The 19,149-nt window shown below is 42.6% G+C and overlaps 1 protein-coding gene across 9 annotated transcripts in view; it reads left to right on the top strand.

The window, feature by feature from the left end:
- Positions 1-19,149, top strand: part of SYCP1 (synaptonemal complex protein 1) — a 327,903-nt gene that overhangs the window by 283,293 nt on the left and 25,461 nt on the right. For all 9 annotated transcript variants that reach the window (XM_033919065.1, XM_033919067.1, XM_033919068.1 and 6 more), the window contains one exon: positions 2,686-2,733. In XM_033919065.1, the coding sequence (XP_033774956.1) occupies positions 2,686-2,733 (48 nt within the window). The remainder of the gene's footprint in view (positions 1-2,685; positions 2,734-19,149) is intronic.

The following is a 19,149-nucleotide window of genomic DNA, read 5'->3' on the forward strand; positions in this document are numbered from 1 at the left end:
ATTTGTTAAACAGTCGAGTTTTCAGGGATTTTCTAAAGTCTGCGTATGTAGTGGCCTCAAGTATGGGCTTTCCAAGCCATGTGTTCAGCCTAGCTGCCTGGAATGATAACATTGCCTAAATTTCTCAGCAAAGATTATTTTACCTGTCATAGTAAGATGCAGCCTGTCTTTACAATAAAGTCTCTTGTTTTTCCATGTATTTCCCCCATTCTCTTATGTACTTAAAGCCTAACATTTTAGTAATGTCCTGATAAGAGGGAAGTCTCCAATACTTCACCCAACCTCCACAATATCCAACATCCCTCTCCACAAAATTACAAGTTGTTCCACATGCTCTCATATATTTCAAATCTGGCAAAATGTGACCTCCTCCACCCTTAGTAATGTTCAATAGTGGTAGGGATACTGGTGTTTTTATTCCTCATTGGCCCACATTCTTTTATTGCAGTTATTTAGGTAAACTTTTTTTTAAACTTTTTTATCCACCTTAATCTTTTTAGAAGTTTTAGAAGATTCCTTGAGATTATTCTATTTAAACATATTCAAATAAATTGTATACTTAGCTTAGTATGCTACTGGGTTACATGATCCGACATGTTTCGCAACAATTTGCTTTATCAAGGATCCCCCAGAGCCATTATGTCCACCATCTTACTCAGAACGAAGCTTGCCTGTCGATAGCAATTGGAAATTGTGGGTGATGAGATTTGACTCCATGCCCTCCTTTACCATGTAAAGAGCGTCAAGCACCGTCATTTTTCTCGTGAGTTCAGCAGCTCTGGGTCTAGATTCCATGCTTGCATCAATCACTGCCATCACATATCTTAGGACAAGCGACCTGTAATGGCGTTTGAGGTTGGCGATTATCCCCTGGTCCATCGGTTGGATCAAAGATGTTGTGTTTGGTGGCAGAAACACGAGTTTGATGTTGGTTAGTCGAACCTCATTGCTATGTGCTGCACAGTTATCACACAGCATTACAATGTGTCTCCTTCATCTCTCATCAGATTGTCAAGCTTCTGCAACCATTCAATCTACAGTGTCGCCGTCATCCAAGTGTTCTTGTTGCTTTCATATTCAACAGGCAGGCATTTAATGTTTTTGAAGCACTGAGGATTTCGATTCTTCACAATCGCCAGTGGCTCTAGCTTATCGCTACCATCCATATTGCAACTTAGCAGCAGTGTTAATCTCTCCATTGGCACCTTGAAGCCAACAGTTTCACAGCGTTTAAAAGTCAATGTTCCATCAGGGATGGCACGCCAGTACAGGCCCGTCTTATCAGCGTTGAAAACATTTCATATCCACCAATGACTTATGGCAACACTTCCATGACCCATCTTTCTGCACCAAACTCATCAGCGTCTTGTTTTTCACCATGCTGCTTCTTGAACTTTATGCCATTATGAACCTTCCATCTCTCCAGCCATCCATTTGTTGCTTTGAAGTCTTCTACGCCAAGTTCTTCAGATAGCTGCTTTCTCCATCAGGAAAGGCCCACTGATAGACAGTTGACGACTTCTAGCTTCAGCAAACCATCGCAGCAATGCCTGTTCAAAGTCTCCAGCCTTCCCAATTCTTTTCCGTTTCCTGGTCGGATTGATGTTGTTTTGCCAGTCTGTCAATATGGCTTGCTTTTTATTGAGAATCTGAGAAATCTGGCTAGGATGGACGCTGTACAGTTTTGCAGTGGCGACCTGACTTTCCTTTTGGTCAAATCTCTTTAAGACATCGACAAATTCAGCCAAAGACAATGACTTATTTCCAGCGTGGTGAACACGTTCAGCCAAGGACAATGACTTTTGATCAGTGTGTTGGACAAGTTTAGATCATGATGTAGTTTTGAAAATTTGAACATCTGGCCAGGCCTAGACTGCTGATCCGAAACACGTGGATCAACATGAGAATGTGTTTGCTTTTAACCGGAGTGAGCATAACGTGAGCTAATAGACGTGAGACCTATAACATCAGTGCTGAAAAGCAGATTGTATGCTTATCTGATTTGCGATTATCCGGAGTTTACGTCCATTGACTTTTATAAAAAGGACCTACCACCAGGGGGAGGGATGGGGGGACTTGGGGAGGGGGGTGTTTTGAAAGGTTCTGGCACTTAGTCACAGGTATGTTCTTTGGGGATAAGTGGGGGGAGGGAGGTGGTGTGGCTTCTTCAGGGCTCATCAAAGTCCAGGGCTTCGGAGTGCTATTCTGTCAACTCTGGCCTCGCTTGCCATGAGTAGATTGGAGGGGGGGTGGGTTGTTGCTGTTACTCTTTTCCTGTTCCTGCTTGATATAGTGTTATATATGATGTATCATTGTTTGTGCTGTGCACCCTTTGTGTGCCCTTGTTTTGCTTCCGCTGTTGCTTGCATCAATAAAAATTGTTTGAACCTAAAAAAATGGGACTGTGGAGGTAGGCTACTGATAACCAGAGCATGCACTTAACCGACGTGCACTTAGGTGGAGCTAACTGTAAACTTAATTCTAGGTGGGATGCAGAAACAGCAGGTATAATTGGAAACATCTAATTTGAATGTTCTATGTTTTATTTGTATATTTATGGGTGCTGTCTATATAGCTGGTGCTGCTTAATCTACATATATAATATTAAAGCTGTCTAAGTTAGACATTTCAAATTATGCATTGGCCACACAACTGAATATTGACTTTGAACAATGTATATTGTAGGAAATGCTTGCTAGAGTGGCAAAAGAGAAAAAAGAAGTGAAGCACAAGGTACATTTTTTTATCAGTTTCAATATATATTTTCTCTGTTGTTGTTTTTAAGGACTTGATTGTTAGGCCCTAAGAGGTTAAAGAACAGTAATGCAGGCAAATTTAAAAAATACAGGATTGTGTGCTAAACTTGCCAGTAGCATGAATTCTCTATGGACAGATGGGAAAGTAAGTCGACAGCATAAAGGATGGAAGTGCTTTAGCTCTCAAGTAAAACTTTATTGAGCATGTAAAATATACTTCACATAGTGGCGTAGCGAGGGAGTTTGGCACCCAGGACGATGGTGCCTGGCAGCACTGTGCCATGCGCCCCCACTCTTCCCCCACCACACTGTTTACCCCACCCCCTGTGTACCTCTTGAGATATCTGCCAGTGTAATCAGCATCTTCTACCTGCTGTTCATGCCAGCCTCAGCTCTCTTCTGACGTCATGTCCTGTCCTGTGACCAGGAGGTGATGTCAAGGGAGCTGAGGCCAGAGCGAGCAGCAGGTGGAAGATGCTGCTTGCGCTGGCGAATAATATTTAAAGAGGTACCTGGGGGAGTGAAGAGGCACCAGCGTCCCTGCAAAGACTGTATCTGGGGCAGTCCGCCCCTCCCCACACATACACACTAAACTTCTGACTTCACAACCCCCTGTGTTTCTAGGGCCAACGCAGAAAGCTGTGTGGCTTCTGCCATGATATTAACAATAAAATTCCATAACTATGCAGTAAGCAATGAGCATGCAAATTACCACTGAATTATAACATGGCAGCAATCTGTAGTTCATTGCCAAATATCTCTCTTCCTATCAGTGAGAAGTGTGATTGTCTCATACAAAGTAACATAGTAGATGACAGCAGATAACGACCTGAATGGTCCATCCAGTTTGATACACTGATAGGAACCCAAGAAACAATTCACCAGCACTTGTAATCTCTGGTTGTTTAGTGGCCTCCGTCCTTTCCCTGATCTAACCCCAACTTGTCCCCAACATTAAGCTAAAAATCCCTGATAGTAATGCCCCTCTGACCTAACCTGACATCTTCTTCTCCACTACTTTACAATAAAAATCCTTATTATCTAGTGATACCCCCTAACCCCCTTCTCCAGATCTCCACCCCAAGGCATACCTAGTAAAGAAGGAGGAGAAATGCCCATTTACTCCTGCCTCCAGCGCTGCCATCTTGGAAAATGGCAGTACCTGACCTCACTCATATTCTAGGATTCACTGAGAAGGGTCAGATGCCAAATAAGGGGAAAATTCCCTTATTTGGCATTCTCTGCCCAGAATACCAAATGAAGGAAAAATTCCTTTATTTGGCAGACTGATCTTGAGCATGATCAGGTGATACCATTTTCAAGATGGCAGCGCTGGAGGCAGGAGAAAGTATGCTTCATACTTGCCTGTTCAGGTATGCTCTGGGGCGGTGCCACTAAACACTCAGCAATTTTTTTTTGGCATGGCTCCATCGACTTTCCAGTGCAGGAAAGGACTTGTTCCTTGGTGCTCTCACTCAGTCTGAACGTGAGTCCAAGGCAGACACAGGCTCAGCCTTCTCATGAGTATTTTGCTGAGTATAATTTGGACCGCTCTTGGGTATCTGATGTTGAAGCAGAGGAGTTCTCAGAGAGGAGCTTACTTGGTCTCCTTTCAGGTCCTTTTCCACCACAGGAAAGGAGCAAGTTTCCCCTGGAGGAGCTTTTCTTTGTCATTTTTTTTAATGTTGGGACATCCTTGAATATGAGGTGGACTGCCCCCTCCAAGGAAGCTGTGACAGCACCCGTGCACAGCATCCTTCAAGCAGCATAAATGAGGAATTGGGCAACCTCTCTCTTTGTGCAACCTATTTCTGGGAAGGCAGACTATGTACAGAATCCAAAAGGCTCCCAGATTCAAGAAACAGCAGCTTCCTCACTATTCTGTGGTAGTCAAATCTGCTTTCAAAAGGGTCAAGAGTTCAGAGCCCACACCTTGGAATCTTTTAGGAGGAAACTTTTTCAGGTCTTACTAGCACTACTTGAGCAGCTACATGCCATTGCACTAACTACCAGGCTACTCCAGAGACCTTGCTGCTGTAATAGGACTGGCCATAACATCTGCAGCTGGCATACAGGCAGGTATGTACTGTTTCGTTTACATTTATAGGGGTGGGAAAGGGGGTTCATGCTTACATCCCTCCAGTGGTCATCTGTTCAGTTTGAGCATTTTTTTAGCACTTATTCGTTGTTAAAATAGGTCTGGCCCCAAATGACCAAATAATGCCCTAGATATATTCTAAAATGTTCAATTATGGCAGAAAAATATCCAACAATGAAAAATCAAGAGGACTGGAGGGAATATCTCAAACAGAAAATCAAAATGAACACTCCAGTGTCAAAAAACACTTCACAAAAAGCCAGAAAATGAAATTCTTAAAGCGAAAGAAAAGCCTCTGACATGCGTAGAGGTGAACTGACACTCTACCGCCTTAGCATGACCGGCGGTAGAATGTGGGTTCACCTCTATGCATATCTGATGCTTTTCTTTCGCTTTAAGAATTTCATTTTCTGGCTTTTTGTGTGTGGTTTTTTGACACTGGAGTGTTCATTTTGATTTTCTGTTTGAGAAAAATATCCAAGTCATAAGCCCTCCTTAATGTCACCCACACCATGCTTCTAACATGCCAGTTTGAGATTTAGACAAACTGGATAAACGACATGGAAATCTGTCTAGAAAATAGATTTTGAAAAAATTGGAAAAGTTTGGCGAGAAGACATCTATCTACCCCTTTGTGCTACTTATAGACAGCAGATATAAATTTTCAAAATAGACACATTTTGATCACTAATTTTTAAAATAAAATAATTTTTCCTACCTTTGTTGTCTGGTGATTTCATGAGTCTCTGGTTGCACTTTCTTCTTCTGACTGTGCATATGCAATATTTCTTCCCTCCTTTCTGCCTCCTGCATGCTTCGTTTCCTCCAGACCTCATTGCATTCCCCAACCAACATCTCTGTCCATCCATGAGTCCAAATTTTTCTTCCTCTCTGCCTACACGCCCCCTGCCATCCGACACACTCCATTCCCTCCCCCTTTTCCTTCCTCTCTCCCTGCTCCCTCCCCTTTCTTTTTTCTGTCTCCCTGCCCCCCTTTCTTTCTTTCTGTCTCCCTGTCTGTCTCCCCGTTCTGCCTCCCTGTCTTTGTCTCCCATTTTTTCTCCCCAAGCCACCACCGGGGATGTCACCTGGCCCCCAAGCCACCGCCGTCTGGGAACTGGCCCCCAAGCCACCGCCGTCTGGGAACAGGCCCCCAAACCTCCGCAGCCATTGCCGCCGAGTTCTTCCTGTTCCCGATGCTGCAACAGGCCAGCAGCCTTCCCCCCAACATCAATTCTGATGACGGAGAGGAAGTGGGGGGAGGCTGGCTTGCCCGGCGCTTCTGAAGTCACTGCTGGCCTGTTGTGGCGTCGGGGAACAGGAAGAACGCAAAGGCAACGTGAGTCTATTGCGGAGCCCGGGATGGGCTCTGCGACCGTCTCATGTTGTCTTTGTGATCGACCTTTTGGGCACCCCTACTCTACTACCTTCATGGTTCTAAAGACTGCAGGAAGTCCTCCCAACTTTTTGTCACCTACAATCTCGATGATCCAGGCAAGCTATCTTCTAAACATATAGGGGTATTTTTGATACTATGTCTAAGTCCAATTTGGACATCCTTGAAGTGTGACCAAAATTCAGATGCCAAAAATGTTCATTTTCAAAACTGCTTGACATCCATAGTAACATAGTAGATGATGGCAGATAAAGACCCGAATGGCCCATCCAGTCTGCCCAACCTGATTCAATCTAAAAATTTATTTTTTTCTTAGCTATTTCTGGGCAAGAATCCAAAGCTCTGCCCAGTGCTGTGCTTAGGTTCCAACTACAGAAGTCTCTGTCAAAGCTCACTCCAGCCCATCTACACCATCCCAACCATTGACGCCCTCCCCAGCCCATCCTCAACCAAACGGCCATATAAAGACACAGACCATGCAAGTCTGCCCAGTATTGGCCTTAGTTCTTCGCTATTTACTATTATTCTCTGATTCTAGATTCTCTGTGTTCATCCCATGCTTTTTTTGAACTCTGTCACCGTTTTCCTCTCCACCACCTCTCTTGGGAGCGCAGGCATCCACCACCTTCTCCGTAAAGAATTACTTCCTTACATTGCTCTTGAGTCTACCACCCCTCAACTTCAAATTATGTCCTTTAGATTTACCATTTTCCTTTCTCTAGAAAAGATTTTGTTCAACGTTAATACCTTTCAACTATTTGAATGGCTGAATCATATCTGCCCTGTCCCTCCTTTCTCTAGGGTATACATATTCAGGGCTTCCAGTCTCTCCTCATACGTCTTTTGGCACAAACCTCCCATCATTTTCGTTGCCCTCCTCTGGATTGCTTCAAATCTTCTTAAGTCCTTCGCCAGATACGGTCTCCAAAACTGAACACAAAGGGGCCTCACCAATGACCTGTACAGGGGCATCAACATCATCTTTCTTCTACTGGTTACGCCTCTCTTTATACAGCCCAGCATCCTTCTGGCAGCAGCCACTGCCTTGTCACACTGTTTTTTCGCCTTTAGATCTTCAGACATTATCATCCCAAGGTCCCTCTTCCCCATCCATGCATATCAGCCTCTCACCTCCCAGCATATACGGTTCCTTCCGATTATTAATCCCCAAATTCATTACTCTGCATTTCTTTGCCAGATATTAAACCATTCCTCTAACTTTTGTCAATCCTTTTTCATGTTTTCCACTCCCTCCTCAGTGTCTACTCTGTTACAAATCTTGGTATCATCCTAACCCTTCAGCAATGGCACTCACAAACATATTGAACAAGATTGGCCCCAGCACCGAACCCTGAGGAACTCCACTACTCACCTTTCCTTCCTCTGAGCAACTTCCATTAACCACCACCCTCTGGCGTCTGCCTGACAACCAGTTTCTAATCCAGTTCACCACTTTGGGTCCTAATTTCAACCCTTCAAGTTTGTTCAAGAGCCTCCTATGAGGAACCGTGTCAAAGGCTTTGCTGAAATCTAAGTAAATTACTTAAGAACATAAGAAGTTGCCTCCACTGGGTCAGACCAGAGGTCCATCGCGCCCAGCAGTCCGCTCCCGCGGCGGCCCATCAGGTCTATGACCTGTGAAGTGGTTCCTGACCATTTCTCTAACCTACCTCTACTTCTATCTGTACCCTTCAATCCCCTTATCCTTTAGGAACCTATCTAAACCTTCCTTGAACCCCTGTAATGTACTCTGGCCTATCACAACCTCCGGAAGCACGTTCCATGTGTCAACCACCCTCTGGGTAAAAAAGAACTTTCTAGCATTTGTTCTAAACCTATCATATGTACTTGATACAGTTCTCAGGTCACCCAATCAAAAAATTCAATCAGGTTCATTTGGCACAATTTACCTTTAGTAAAGCCATGTTGCCTCAGATCCTGTAACCCATTAGATTCTAGGAAGTTCACTATCCTTTCTTTCAGCAACACTTCCATTATTTTTCCAACAACTGAAGTGAGGCTTACCGGCCTGTAGTTTCCTGCTTCATCTCTGCGACTACTTTTGTGAATAGGGACCACATCCGCTCACCTCCAATCCCCAGGAACCACTCCCATCTCCAGAGATTTGTTGAACAAGTCTTTAATAGGACCTGCCAGAACTTCTCTGAGCTCCCTTAGTTTCCTGGGATGGATCCCATCTGGTCCCATCACTTTGTCTTCCTTCAGTTTTTCTAGTTGTTCATAAACACTTTCCTCTGTGAATGGCGCAGAATCTACTCAATTTTCTTGTGTAACTTTGCTAACAACATCGGTCCTTCTCCAGGATTTTCTTCCATGAACTCAGAGCAAAAGTATTTGTTTAGCATGTTTGCTTTTTCCTCATCACTCTCCACATATCGGTTCCTAGCATCTTTTAGTTTAGCAATTCAATTTTTCATCTTCCTCCTTTCACTAATATATCTGGAAAAAAATTTTGTCTCCCTTTTTTGCATTTTTAGCCATTTTCTCTTCCACCTGCGCTTTCACCAGATGTACCTGTCTCTTGGCTTCTTTCAGTTTCACCCGGTAGTCCTTTCTGTACTCTTCTTCTTGGGTTTTTATATATTTCAGAAACGCCAACTCTTTTGCCTTTATTTTCTCCGCCACTAGTTTGGAAAACCATATCGGCTTCCTTTTTCTCTTGTTTTTATTGATTTTCTTCACGTAAAGGTCCGTAGCCATTTTTATCGCTCCTTTCACCTTAGACAACTGTCTTTCCACTTCTCTTATGTCCTCCCATCCTAACAGCTCTTTCTTCAGGTACTCTGCCATTTTATTAAAGTCCGTACGTTTGAACTCTATGACTTTAGGTATTAATGGCTGCTCTCCACTTTAGCTGTTATATCAAACCAAACCGTTTGATCGCTACTTCCCAGGTGAGCATCCACTCAAACATTAGAGATACTCTCCCCATTTGTGAGGACCAGATCCAATATCGCTTTTTCCCTTTGGGTTCTGTCACCATTTGTCTGAGCAGAGCCTCTTGAAAGGCATCCACAATCTCCCTACTTCTTTCCGATTCCACAGTCAGAACTTTCTCCAGAGAGAGGCAGAGGATATGCAGCCCCACTTGATTGGTGAAGTCTCTGCCTGAGCCAATGATGTCGGTACTCTCTCCCATAGCTATAGTAAGCTTTTGAGCTTACTGAGCATATGCAGGTTTGCCTACTTCTTGAGCTCCCTTCCCTTCCAACTGTCAATTTTTTTCTGACCCACTTCTTCACAGTTGTGGCTCTCTTTCTCTCTCTCACTCTTCAAAAAAACCCCAAACATTTAAGACTTTTTAGTCAGAAAGCATTTGCTTTCTTGTCTTTAGAGCAGTCTGTGTAAAAAAAAAACAACAAAAGAGAAACTTCAGTACATAGCGTGAAATTCACTCACTGTTTCTGCAGGCACGTAGATTTCTTTACTTCTTCAAACCGCAAGTACCCAATTCACACTGTAAAAAATAAATAAATAAACCAAGTTTTTCCTTGGGAAACTGCGTTCTCATACGGCGGTTGCTAGGATCGCAAAGACTCTTCAGAATGTCTATGCCTTCAACAACGCTGCATGCCAGCAAAGCAGCTGACTTTTTCAGCTCCCTCCCCTCAGGGCCTCGCTTCGGTTTCAGCGGGGGAGGGTAGCGTAACCCGCCAGAGCTGACGGAAATCATAAAGGTTCAGCCACGGCAGCGTTTACTAAGAAAGAGAACAGGAAGAAGGGACTCCCGGCAATATAGAAGCAATGGCTCTGACACATCCCACTAACAAGGCTTCAGTGAACAGCCTCACAGTGGCATGTTTATCAAAGGGGATTTCCACAGGCCCAGCTGTGGCCTCGTCCTCCCCCCTGCTTTCCCTCAAAGATTTGCATGCAGCATTTGGACCAAGGCAAGTGAAGTTGACTTCCAAATCCAAATAGGGTGCTTCTTCGCTGGACCATAGCACAGTCATAGGTACCTCCTAAACGGTTAGCCTTGTCTCCTTTGGCACAAGCTGCTCCTTCTCCTGTTACTCAGTCCTTTTAGTCCATGGCCAGTTTTTTCACCATTTTTCTGAAGTTTATGCAGGAGAGTGCGGGGGTTTTCCAGTAACCAGTTCCTGCACCCCCTATTCCTGTTTTGGAGCCTCAACAGTGTTTTTCACCACCACCAGCTGAGGTACACATACCCCCTTTTATAGATTGGAATTCCTTTCCAACCCAGGGGCCATCATCTCCCAGGGAATGGCTGGACCAGCAGGAGTCTTTGCCTGATGACTTAAGAGAAACCTGACCAGCCTGTGCCCCAGCCTGCCATCAAAAAGGAGCATTCTTACCCAAAGTTTTTACAAAAGGTATCTTTGCTTCTCAGTCTAATTCCAGATACAACTCCCTCAGGTAGTAAGGATTTCCAAACCATCCTTCAATCCTGTCAGTCTCCAGTAAAGGATCTTGTTGCCTTACCAGTGCATCAAACCCTGCAGGATCTTCAGCTCAATAATTGGCAAAAGCCGTGGTCAGTATCCAAGCGACTTGAAATTAAATATAAAGTGCAGAAGGTACCTGGTCATGATTCCCTTCAGCTTCCTCACCAATCTATGGTTTCAGAGTCAGCCATTAAAAAGGGCAAGGCGTTCAGGTCCATCACTAATGCCCCTCCTGGTAAGAACTGTCGTCTCTTAGATTCTACAGGCTGCAAAGTCTACCAGGGTGCTATCCTGTCTGTCAGAATTATGGCCCACCAGCTCCAAATTTTGCATTTTCAGCACTCAATCCTACAACAGCTGGAATCAACTTTGCCCGAGTCCATTCCAAATTTACAGGTGGCTCTTCAAGAATCCACTTACCATCTAATCAAGACAAACTATTACGCTTATGATATGATCACTAGGACAGCAGCTGTGGCTATAGCTGTCAGATGCACTGCATGGCTGAAGACATCAAATCTTAGGGAAGACCTTCATGATAGGCTGGTGGATGCTCCTTGCTTGGGAGACAGCCTTTTTGGCACAAAGGTGAAAGACACTGTTTCTCAACTGAAGGGAGGATTCCTCAGCCAGCTGAGAACTTTCGACGACTCTCTCTGATCAGTCTCACCAATTTCATTGCCCTTCTGCTAATTATCCCTACAGAAGAACATAACCACAACAGTTTTTCCAGCAATATTATCCAAGGAGATGATTTACACTTTATGCCAGAGCTCCTTTGCAATATGTTCAGTCATCTCAGTATGCACCTAGACAACATCCTCGGGGCAGTAAGCAGCAGGCCGTCTCTCAACTCCCGACACTCAAGCCTGCTCCTAGTTTTTGACCATCTTCCAGTAGGGGGGCAACTAACACATTTTTACTCAATTTGGCAGCAGATCACAACAGACCAATGGGTCCTCATATTGTGCTTCAAGGGTACTGACTAAATTTCCAATCCCATACCATGCCTTCCAAAGCTCCACCACCACCTACAGTTCCTCCTCAACATATCTCAACATGTCTCTCAGTTGGCAACAGAAATCTCACTTCTTCTCTGAAACAATGCCATTCACTCAATCGGGGGTTCTACTCAAAGTTTTTCCTGCTCCCCAAGCAGACAAAGGGCCTTTGTCCAATACTTGACCTCAGACCTCTCAATGTCTGCCTCAAAAGGGAAAAGTTCTGCATGCTCTCCCTTTCGGTGATTCTGCTTCTCCTTCATCAGTACGACTGGTTAGCCACCCTGGATCTCAAGGATGTTTACACGCATGTTCCCATTCATCCTTCCCAAAAATTCCTCAGATTAAAATTTCTCAATCACCATTTCCAATACAAGGTCCTATTATTCGACCTCTCGTCAGCCCCACGAGTCTTCATGAAATGCTTGGCAGTGGTGGCAGCACATTTAAGAACACAACATCATATAGTGTTTCCATACCTGGACAATTGGCTATTACTAGGTCATTCCAAAGACCATCTTCTTTTCACCATTCAAACCACGGTACATACCTCGCAAAGTCTGGGCTTCATCATCAACGTCAAAAAGTCCAAACTCACTCCAGTGTGCACCCTAACTTACATTAGAGCACTTCTAGATACCACCACTGCAAGGGCCTATCTGCCTCAAGAAAGACATCATGCAATCATACGATTGGCAACCCAAGCAAGACAGTCAACTCTCTTACCAGCTTGCGATATATTATGTCTGCTAGGCCACATGGCAGCCTCTCTTTCATTGGTACCACATGCGTCCATTGCAATGGCACCTCAAGTTGCACTGGAACCAGCAACTACACCCACTGTCACAGCTGATTCCCCTACTTTCCAACATCAAAGATTCCCTTCTGTGGTGGATTCACTCCACCTCCCTTCATGCAGGATGTCCTTTACAGCTCCCACCGCCTTCTCTAACCATCACCACCAATGCTTCCACTCAGGAGCACACCTCAACAATCTTTGCACGCAGGGTCAGTGGACACCATCTGAGCAGTCCCTTCACATCGATCATCTAGAACTCAGAGCAGTGTTCTATGCACTTCAAGCTTTTCGACACAAGAACATTTTCATTCAGACCAATAATCATGTGACCATGTTCTATATAAACCAGGGCGGTTCCGGATCCCTCAAACTATGCAGAGAAGCATATCGTCTCTGGTCCTATGCCCTGACTCTCGGCATAGATCTTCGAGCAGTCTACATTCCAGGGGATCAAAATATCCTGGCAGACTCCCTCAGCAGGAAACTCGACCCACACAAATGGGCCCTCAATCCTGTAGTAGTTACATCCATTTTCCATCAATGGGGGACTCCTCAAGTGGATCTCTTTGCTTCTTCAATCAATGCACAGTGCACCCTCTTTTGCTCCCTGCGGCCAGCTCCACGAGCTCTAGCCAGGGTTGCCTTTTCAATTACATGGAACCACATTCTGCTCTATGTGTTCCCACCATTCCCTCTCATCCCCAGAGTGCTTCAGAAGGTTTCAGTAGACAAAGCAAATCTCATTCTCATTGCACTCGGGTGGCCCAGACAAGTCTGGTTTCCACTGCTTCTGGATCTACTGGATACATCCCCAATACCCTTGAGTGACCATCCATCTCTTCTGTCTCAACACAACGGCCAGCTGCTACATCCCAATCTCTGCAGCCTGAGTATCACGGCATGGAAATTGAAAGCTCACTCCTAACTGATCTCCCGCTTTCCCAATCTGTGAAAACAGTTCTTCTTGCATCACGACGACCTGTTACGCAGAAATCATATGCAACAAAATGGAAACGTTTTTCAGTATGGGCTCAGGATCATGGTTTACAACCGCTCCATTGCCCGCTGGACCATATCTTCACATATATCCTGCATTTGTCTGATTCAGGGCTCATGTTCCTGCCCAATAAATCAACTGCATTGTGTGTCCCGGCTGACGGGATATTCCAAAAATGTCATTGCCATCGTATGTCCCATAGCATGGGACATACAGTACATGACAGGAACACAAAATATTTTAATTTACAGGCTTATGACTTATTTACATTATGTTTACAATAGCCGTAAATGATAACGGTGAATAATACAAAACTTTGCTAAAATAATTACGATTGGAACCAGCGTAACGTAAAATTTATTACGATAGGAAAAGGTTAATCTGCTACCTATCCAAGCTTTGGCAATGTAAAATAAACCGTACAGAACTTATCTACAGTTTAAGAACCCAAGCTAGGAATGTTTAGAAAAATTAGCAGCTCAAGAAAGACTCTTGTACCAAGGTTAGCCAAAAAGGAAGGAAAAGTTTGTTTGTTTTAGGGGGGAGGGTTTGAGGAAGAAAAAGGTCTAGGTTTGAAAACAGAGCAGTACATCACAATACAGATATATAGAGTCAGCTCAGTTTAACTAATTAAGAATTCAAGACTAGATTTCAGGCAGCAAGCCCTATAACCAGACAGATTACAATTATAAAATCAAAAGAGCACTTATCAAACTTGTGGTTCAGGTCTTCTAATGTCAGCACATCCATCTTTTTTTTTAAAAAAAATTCTAATCTATTCTTTCTTATTTATATTCCGCACTATTCTCATAATAGATTCTAAGTGGATAACAATTTTAAAAATATTATGTTCAAACAAAATTATTAATTTAATAAAATCATTAAAAATAAAAATTTTTAACAATTTTTGAAAGATATAATAAGAATAGTGCAGTTGGAAAATCATCCCAAAGTTTTGTTCCTATAAACTCAAAAGATTTGTTTACCAAAGATTTCTAATGAATTTACAGAATAACCAAGCCTCAATGACTATTTATACTGTGAGGTAACTCTATTTATTGGGAAAGTTAAATACTTCATTAAACCTTCTGGTCCCATTCCCTGTAACAATTTATATATAAATATAACCAATTTAAAATTTACTATTTAGAGGTCTTGGCCATCAGGACGTCCAACCTTAGGATGCCTAACTTTTTTGGCCATTTTCAAACACAAAAGCATCCAAGTTCTAAACGTCTAAACCCAAGTCATTTGGACATAGGAAGGGCCACCATTTAAAAGGGCCACCATTTAAACTACACCGGACACACAGACATGCTAGCAGAGCAGTGAGGTACCTTAGAGGGCACTGCTTCTGTGCCAGGTGTACATCTCACCATAACCCCTTTATGATGTATGGTGAGCCCTCCAAAACTCCCCCATAATCTACCATACCCACCTATCTACCATCCCAATAGACCTTATAACTCCAGGTGGCACCTATATAGCAATATAGTAGGGCTTTGGTGGGGTCATACTTTCCACCATAAATGTAGTGGTTAGAGTGGGATATGGGCCTGGGTCCTCCTCTCTATGGTTCACTACACTGCTCACCAGGTTACTTCAGACACCTGCTTGCTGCTCTCCCATACTAGACATGTACTGTTTCATTCAGATGTTTGAGGGGTGGGAGAGGATCATTGACCACTGGGGGAGTGTGGAGGGTCATTACTTAATCCTTCCAGTGGTCATCTGATCAATTTGGGTACCTTTTTGGCACTTAGATGCTTTCAAAACAGGTCTGGCTCCAGACATCTAAGCTGCATCCTGGATGTCTTGGGAAATGTTCGATTATCACCGTAAGACGCCCACAACCCACCCATAACATGTCTCCAACATGACCGCTTTGAACTTTGGACGCTCAATGGACAAGAAGCCTAGCAAGACATCCAGAAAGTCAGTTTCAAAAATCAACACTTGAACGTTTTGGCGAGAAAAATGTCCAAGTGACGGTTTATGCTGCTTTTTGGACATCTTAGTGTTTTGAAAATGAGTCCCATAGCTTTTTAACCTGGGTCTCTGAGTGCATTTTATCCTGCTATCTTCAAGTGAACCTCCAGCCTCCAATAAAAATTGGGACTCCAAAGCAACTTCCTAAGCTCACTTCAAGGCAGCCACCCTTGATGAAATTTGCAGGACTGCCACATGGGCTTCTTTGTATACTTTTACAAAATATTACTGACTGGACCAGTTTTCTATCCAGAAATACAGCTTTTAGACAAGCTATATTGCACAATCATTTTACACGCTATTTTTCCAACTTTGTTCAACAAGCATCTTTCCTCCAACCATCTATATTTTAGACTACTTCTATTAATATAACACAATGAAGTGGCCCTTACTCTGAAATCACCATGGAGTATGTTTTCATCCCTCTACTTGTCAGCAGAGAACGTAAAGTTGCTTGTAATGGGGGGTTTCCATAGACGGCAGAGAAGCACAGCCAAACTCGCCCTCCTTCCTGCCCTACTAAAGGGCAAAGGGAAAAGAAAATTTCTAAATTCATATTGTTCTGAAATAGGTTGAAGGAGGGGATGGGCTGTGTGGTTGCAAAGGAACCCACATGCAGGCTTACAGAAATCAAAAAGATTTCTCTGAGCTAAAGGGAGAGCTCCATGAAGTGTGGCAGGGGGTACCCCTTTACAAGTAAGCAATGTCACTTGGTGACATCGGCTTTCTTGTCTGTTTTAACAGTAAACCCTTTAGGAATGGGAGCTTACACCTGATATATCTGGATGATATGTTAATTGCTTAAAGTATCCCTCTTTGATTTCACTAAGTATAGCTTGTACATTGCTGTGTATATACAAGTTAGCACAATATAATTTTCTCTGTGCTTTTTCAAGAAACTTCAGACATCACTTGCAGAAACTCCACGAAAAAATAGCTTAAGAGGAGACTCCAAATCAGTTGCTTCTTCAAAGAAATCTTTATCACAAACCTTTGCATCTCTTGAACAAAGCAAAAATTCAGATAACATGGAAGTAGATTCCTGGACTCCTCCTTCTAAGTGTAGTTTGTGTACATTACAAAAGGTGTGTTATTTATATTAATGGCAAATGTAGGATTGTAGCTCATTGAATCAATATCCCCTTCTAAGAACAGAATCTTGTTAAATTCTAAGAGTTTCATATATCAATAAATTTTGTAGGCTACCGAACTGTCTTTGTCTTTACCCTTATACCTATGTTCATATCAGATATAAGAGAAACTTCATCAAAGATTTTTTTAAAATGGTTGTTTAACAAACATTACTTTTTATAATAAAGTAATATGGTCATATACTATTATATTGATTTGATTATAACTTCTGTTTGCTTAAAAAATATTTTCTCTTGTAATGGCGCAGATAATCATTTTGTCAAAAATATTTTATTGCAACTTATTTAATTCTTATTGAACCCTGCCTTGAGCTATATGCTATAATAATGATTAAGTAGGCTATAAATGTGAAATTAAATTAAAAATAGGCCAGCCAGGATAATGCAGCCATACCAGTGGTAATGTGCTCTGATTGCTGTGTAAAAGGTTCTACCCTTTTCTAGCCCAAAACCTATCATAAGTCTTTTCTAGGTATGCATCTGCTTTCCCAAGTCAACTATTGCAAGTCCTTGCTCAGTCAACACCACGCTGAGACAACCCATATTCTATAATAGACTCGGGCAAAAGAAAATGTAATAGACAATTTTTCCCTTTTTCTTTTTTATTTGGAGAGGACAGTGGGCAGGATGGTGTGTCTATATTAGATTATCCTGCTGTCTACAGAGAACCCCTTTTACAGGTAAACCACTGCATTTTCTCCAAATAACAGCCAGGATAATGGAGCCATATTTCTGGTGACTGCCAAGCTGAAGTTTGCCTGGTTCTAATTTAACCAGTGAGGCAACTTGTGTGTCAGCCTTAGGATGGTTGGATACTCATAAAAATAAACTCTGGAGGACAACCTGACTAAAGTGATTGCCCACGCTAGAAGAGGAGTCAAGCCAATAATGCTTTGTGAATTTATGGGTAGAGGACCATTTGACTTTACAGATTTTAGGGGTGCAGAGCAGATATTCACCGCTGACATAAACATAGTCCGTAATTGTTGCAAATCAACATGGTCTGGAGGTTTTAGGTCAGTCTAACTGAAGCAGAATGAAATGCAGTGCGCTAACCAATTAGAAAATGTACGCTTGAAAATGTGGAGGCCTAGAGTCATGGTTGCATAGAGACAAAAAGTTGAGAGGATTTATTATAGTTTCTGGTATGATTCAGGTAGTACAACAGGACTCTTCCTCAGTATAGGGTATAGAGCAAGGCCTCACTTGAATAAGAGCTTGTTTTTGGAAAAAAGAGATGGCAGTACAATGTTCTGGTTAATGTGGAAGAGAGAGACTAACTTAGGTAAGAGTGACATCACTTTTTGTGTGGCTGCATTGTCCTAGGATTTGTGGAGAACTCCATTACAGGAAAGTATCTCCGCTTTATCCCACATACTGTGGATTTATGGGTTAAAGATTACCTGCTACCAGCAGCTCATAATGATTTTCAAGGAAAAATCCCGCAGGAATTTCCCTATGTAAATCTACTTGTAGGTTGATGGATATAAAATAGCTGTGGCCTACAAGTATCGAAGGCTCACTGAAAAATATATTCCTCGTGAGTTAATATTACTTAATAGTTCCAGCAGTGTACAGTGAACATACATTCCTCAACATCCCTCCAGACCAAACCAGGTGCATAGGTTTATGCTCTTCTACCAGCAGATGGAGACATAAAACAACTAATTTGATGATGTCACTTATTTTATTCAGAGGACATTTAGTACATAGGAGCTGCCATACTGGAACAGACTGAAGGTCCACCAAGCCCAGTATCCTGTTTCCAACAGTGGTTAACCCAGGTCACAAGTACCTGATAAGATCCCAAAGAGAAAAACAGATTTTATGCTGCTTATCCCAGGAATAAGCAGTGGATTTCCCCAAGACATCTTAATAATGGCTTATGGACTTCTCTTTTAGGAAATTATCCAAACCTTTTTTAAATCTTGCTAAGCTAACTGCTTTCACTACATTCACTGGTAACAAATTCCAGAGTTTAATTACCCATTGGGTGAAGAAATATTTTCTCTGGTTTGTTTTAAATCTACTATTTAGTAGTTTCATCACATGCCTCCTAGTCCTAGTATTTTTGGAAAGAGTAAACAAGCAATTCACATAGAAATATGACGGCAGATGCCAAATGGCCCATCTAGTCTGCCCATCCACAGTAACCATTATCTCTTTCTCTCTCCGAGAGATCCTACGTGCCTATCCAAGGCCCTCTTGAATTCAGACATCTCTTCCGGGAGACTGTTCCACGCTTCTACCACCTTTTCCATTCCACTCAGTATTTCATAGACCTCTTATCATATCTCCCCTGAGTCATCTCTGCTCCAGGCTGGAAAGCATTAGCCACTTTAGCCTTTCCTCATAGGGAAGTTGTCCCTTTTATTATTTTTAATAATAATAATAATTTATTTTTCATATACCGCCATACCTAAAAGGTTCTAAGCGGTTCACAACAAAAAAGGTAATACATACAATGCAAGCAAAATAACATCAAGTTAAAAACATGCCATACAGATTAAATACATCAAACTAAGATAAGGAAGA

This window comes from Geotrypetes seraphini, chromosome 13, assembly GCF_902459505.1.
Source record: "Geotrypetes seraphini chromosome 13, aGeoSer1.1, whole genome shotgun sequence".
Taxonomy (NCBI): Eukaryota; Metazoa; Chordata; class Amphibia; order Gymnophiona; family Dermophiidae; genus Geotrypetes; species Geotrypetes seraphini.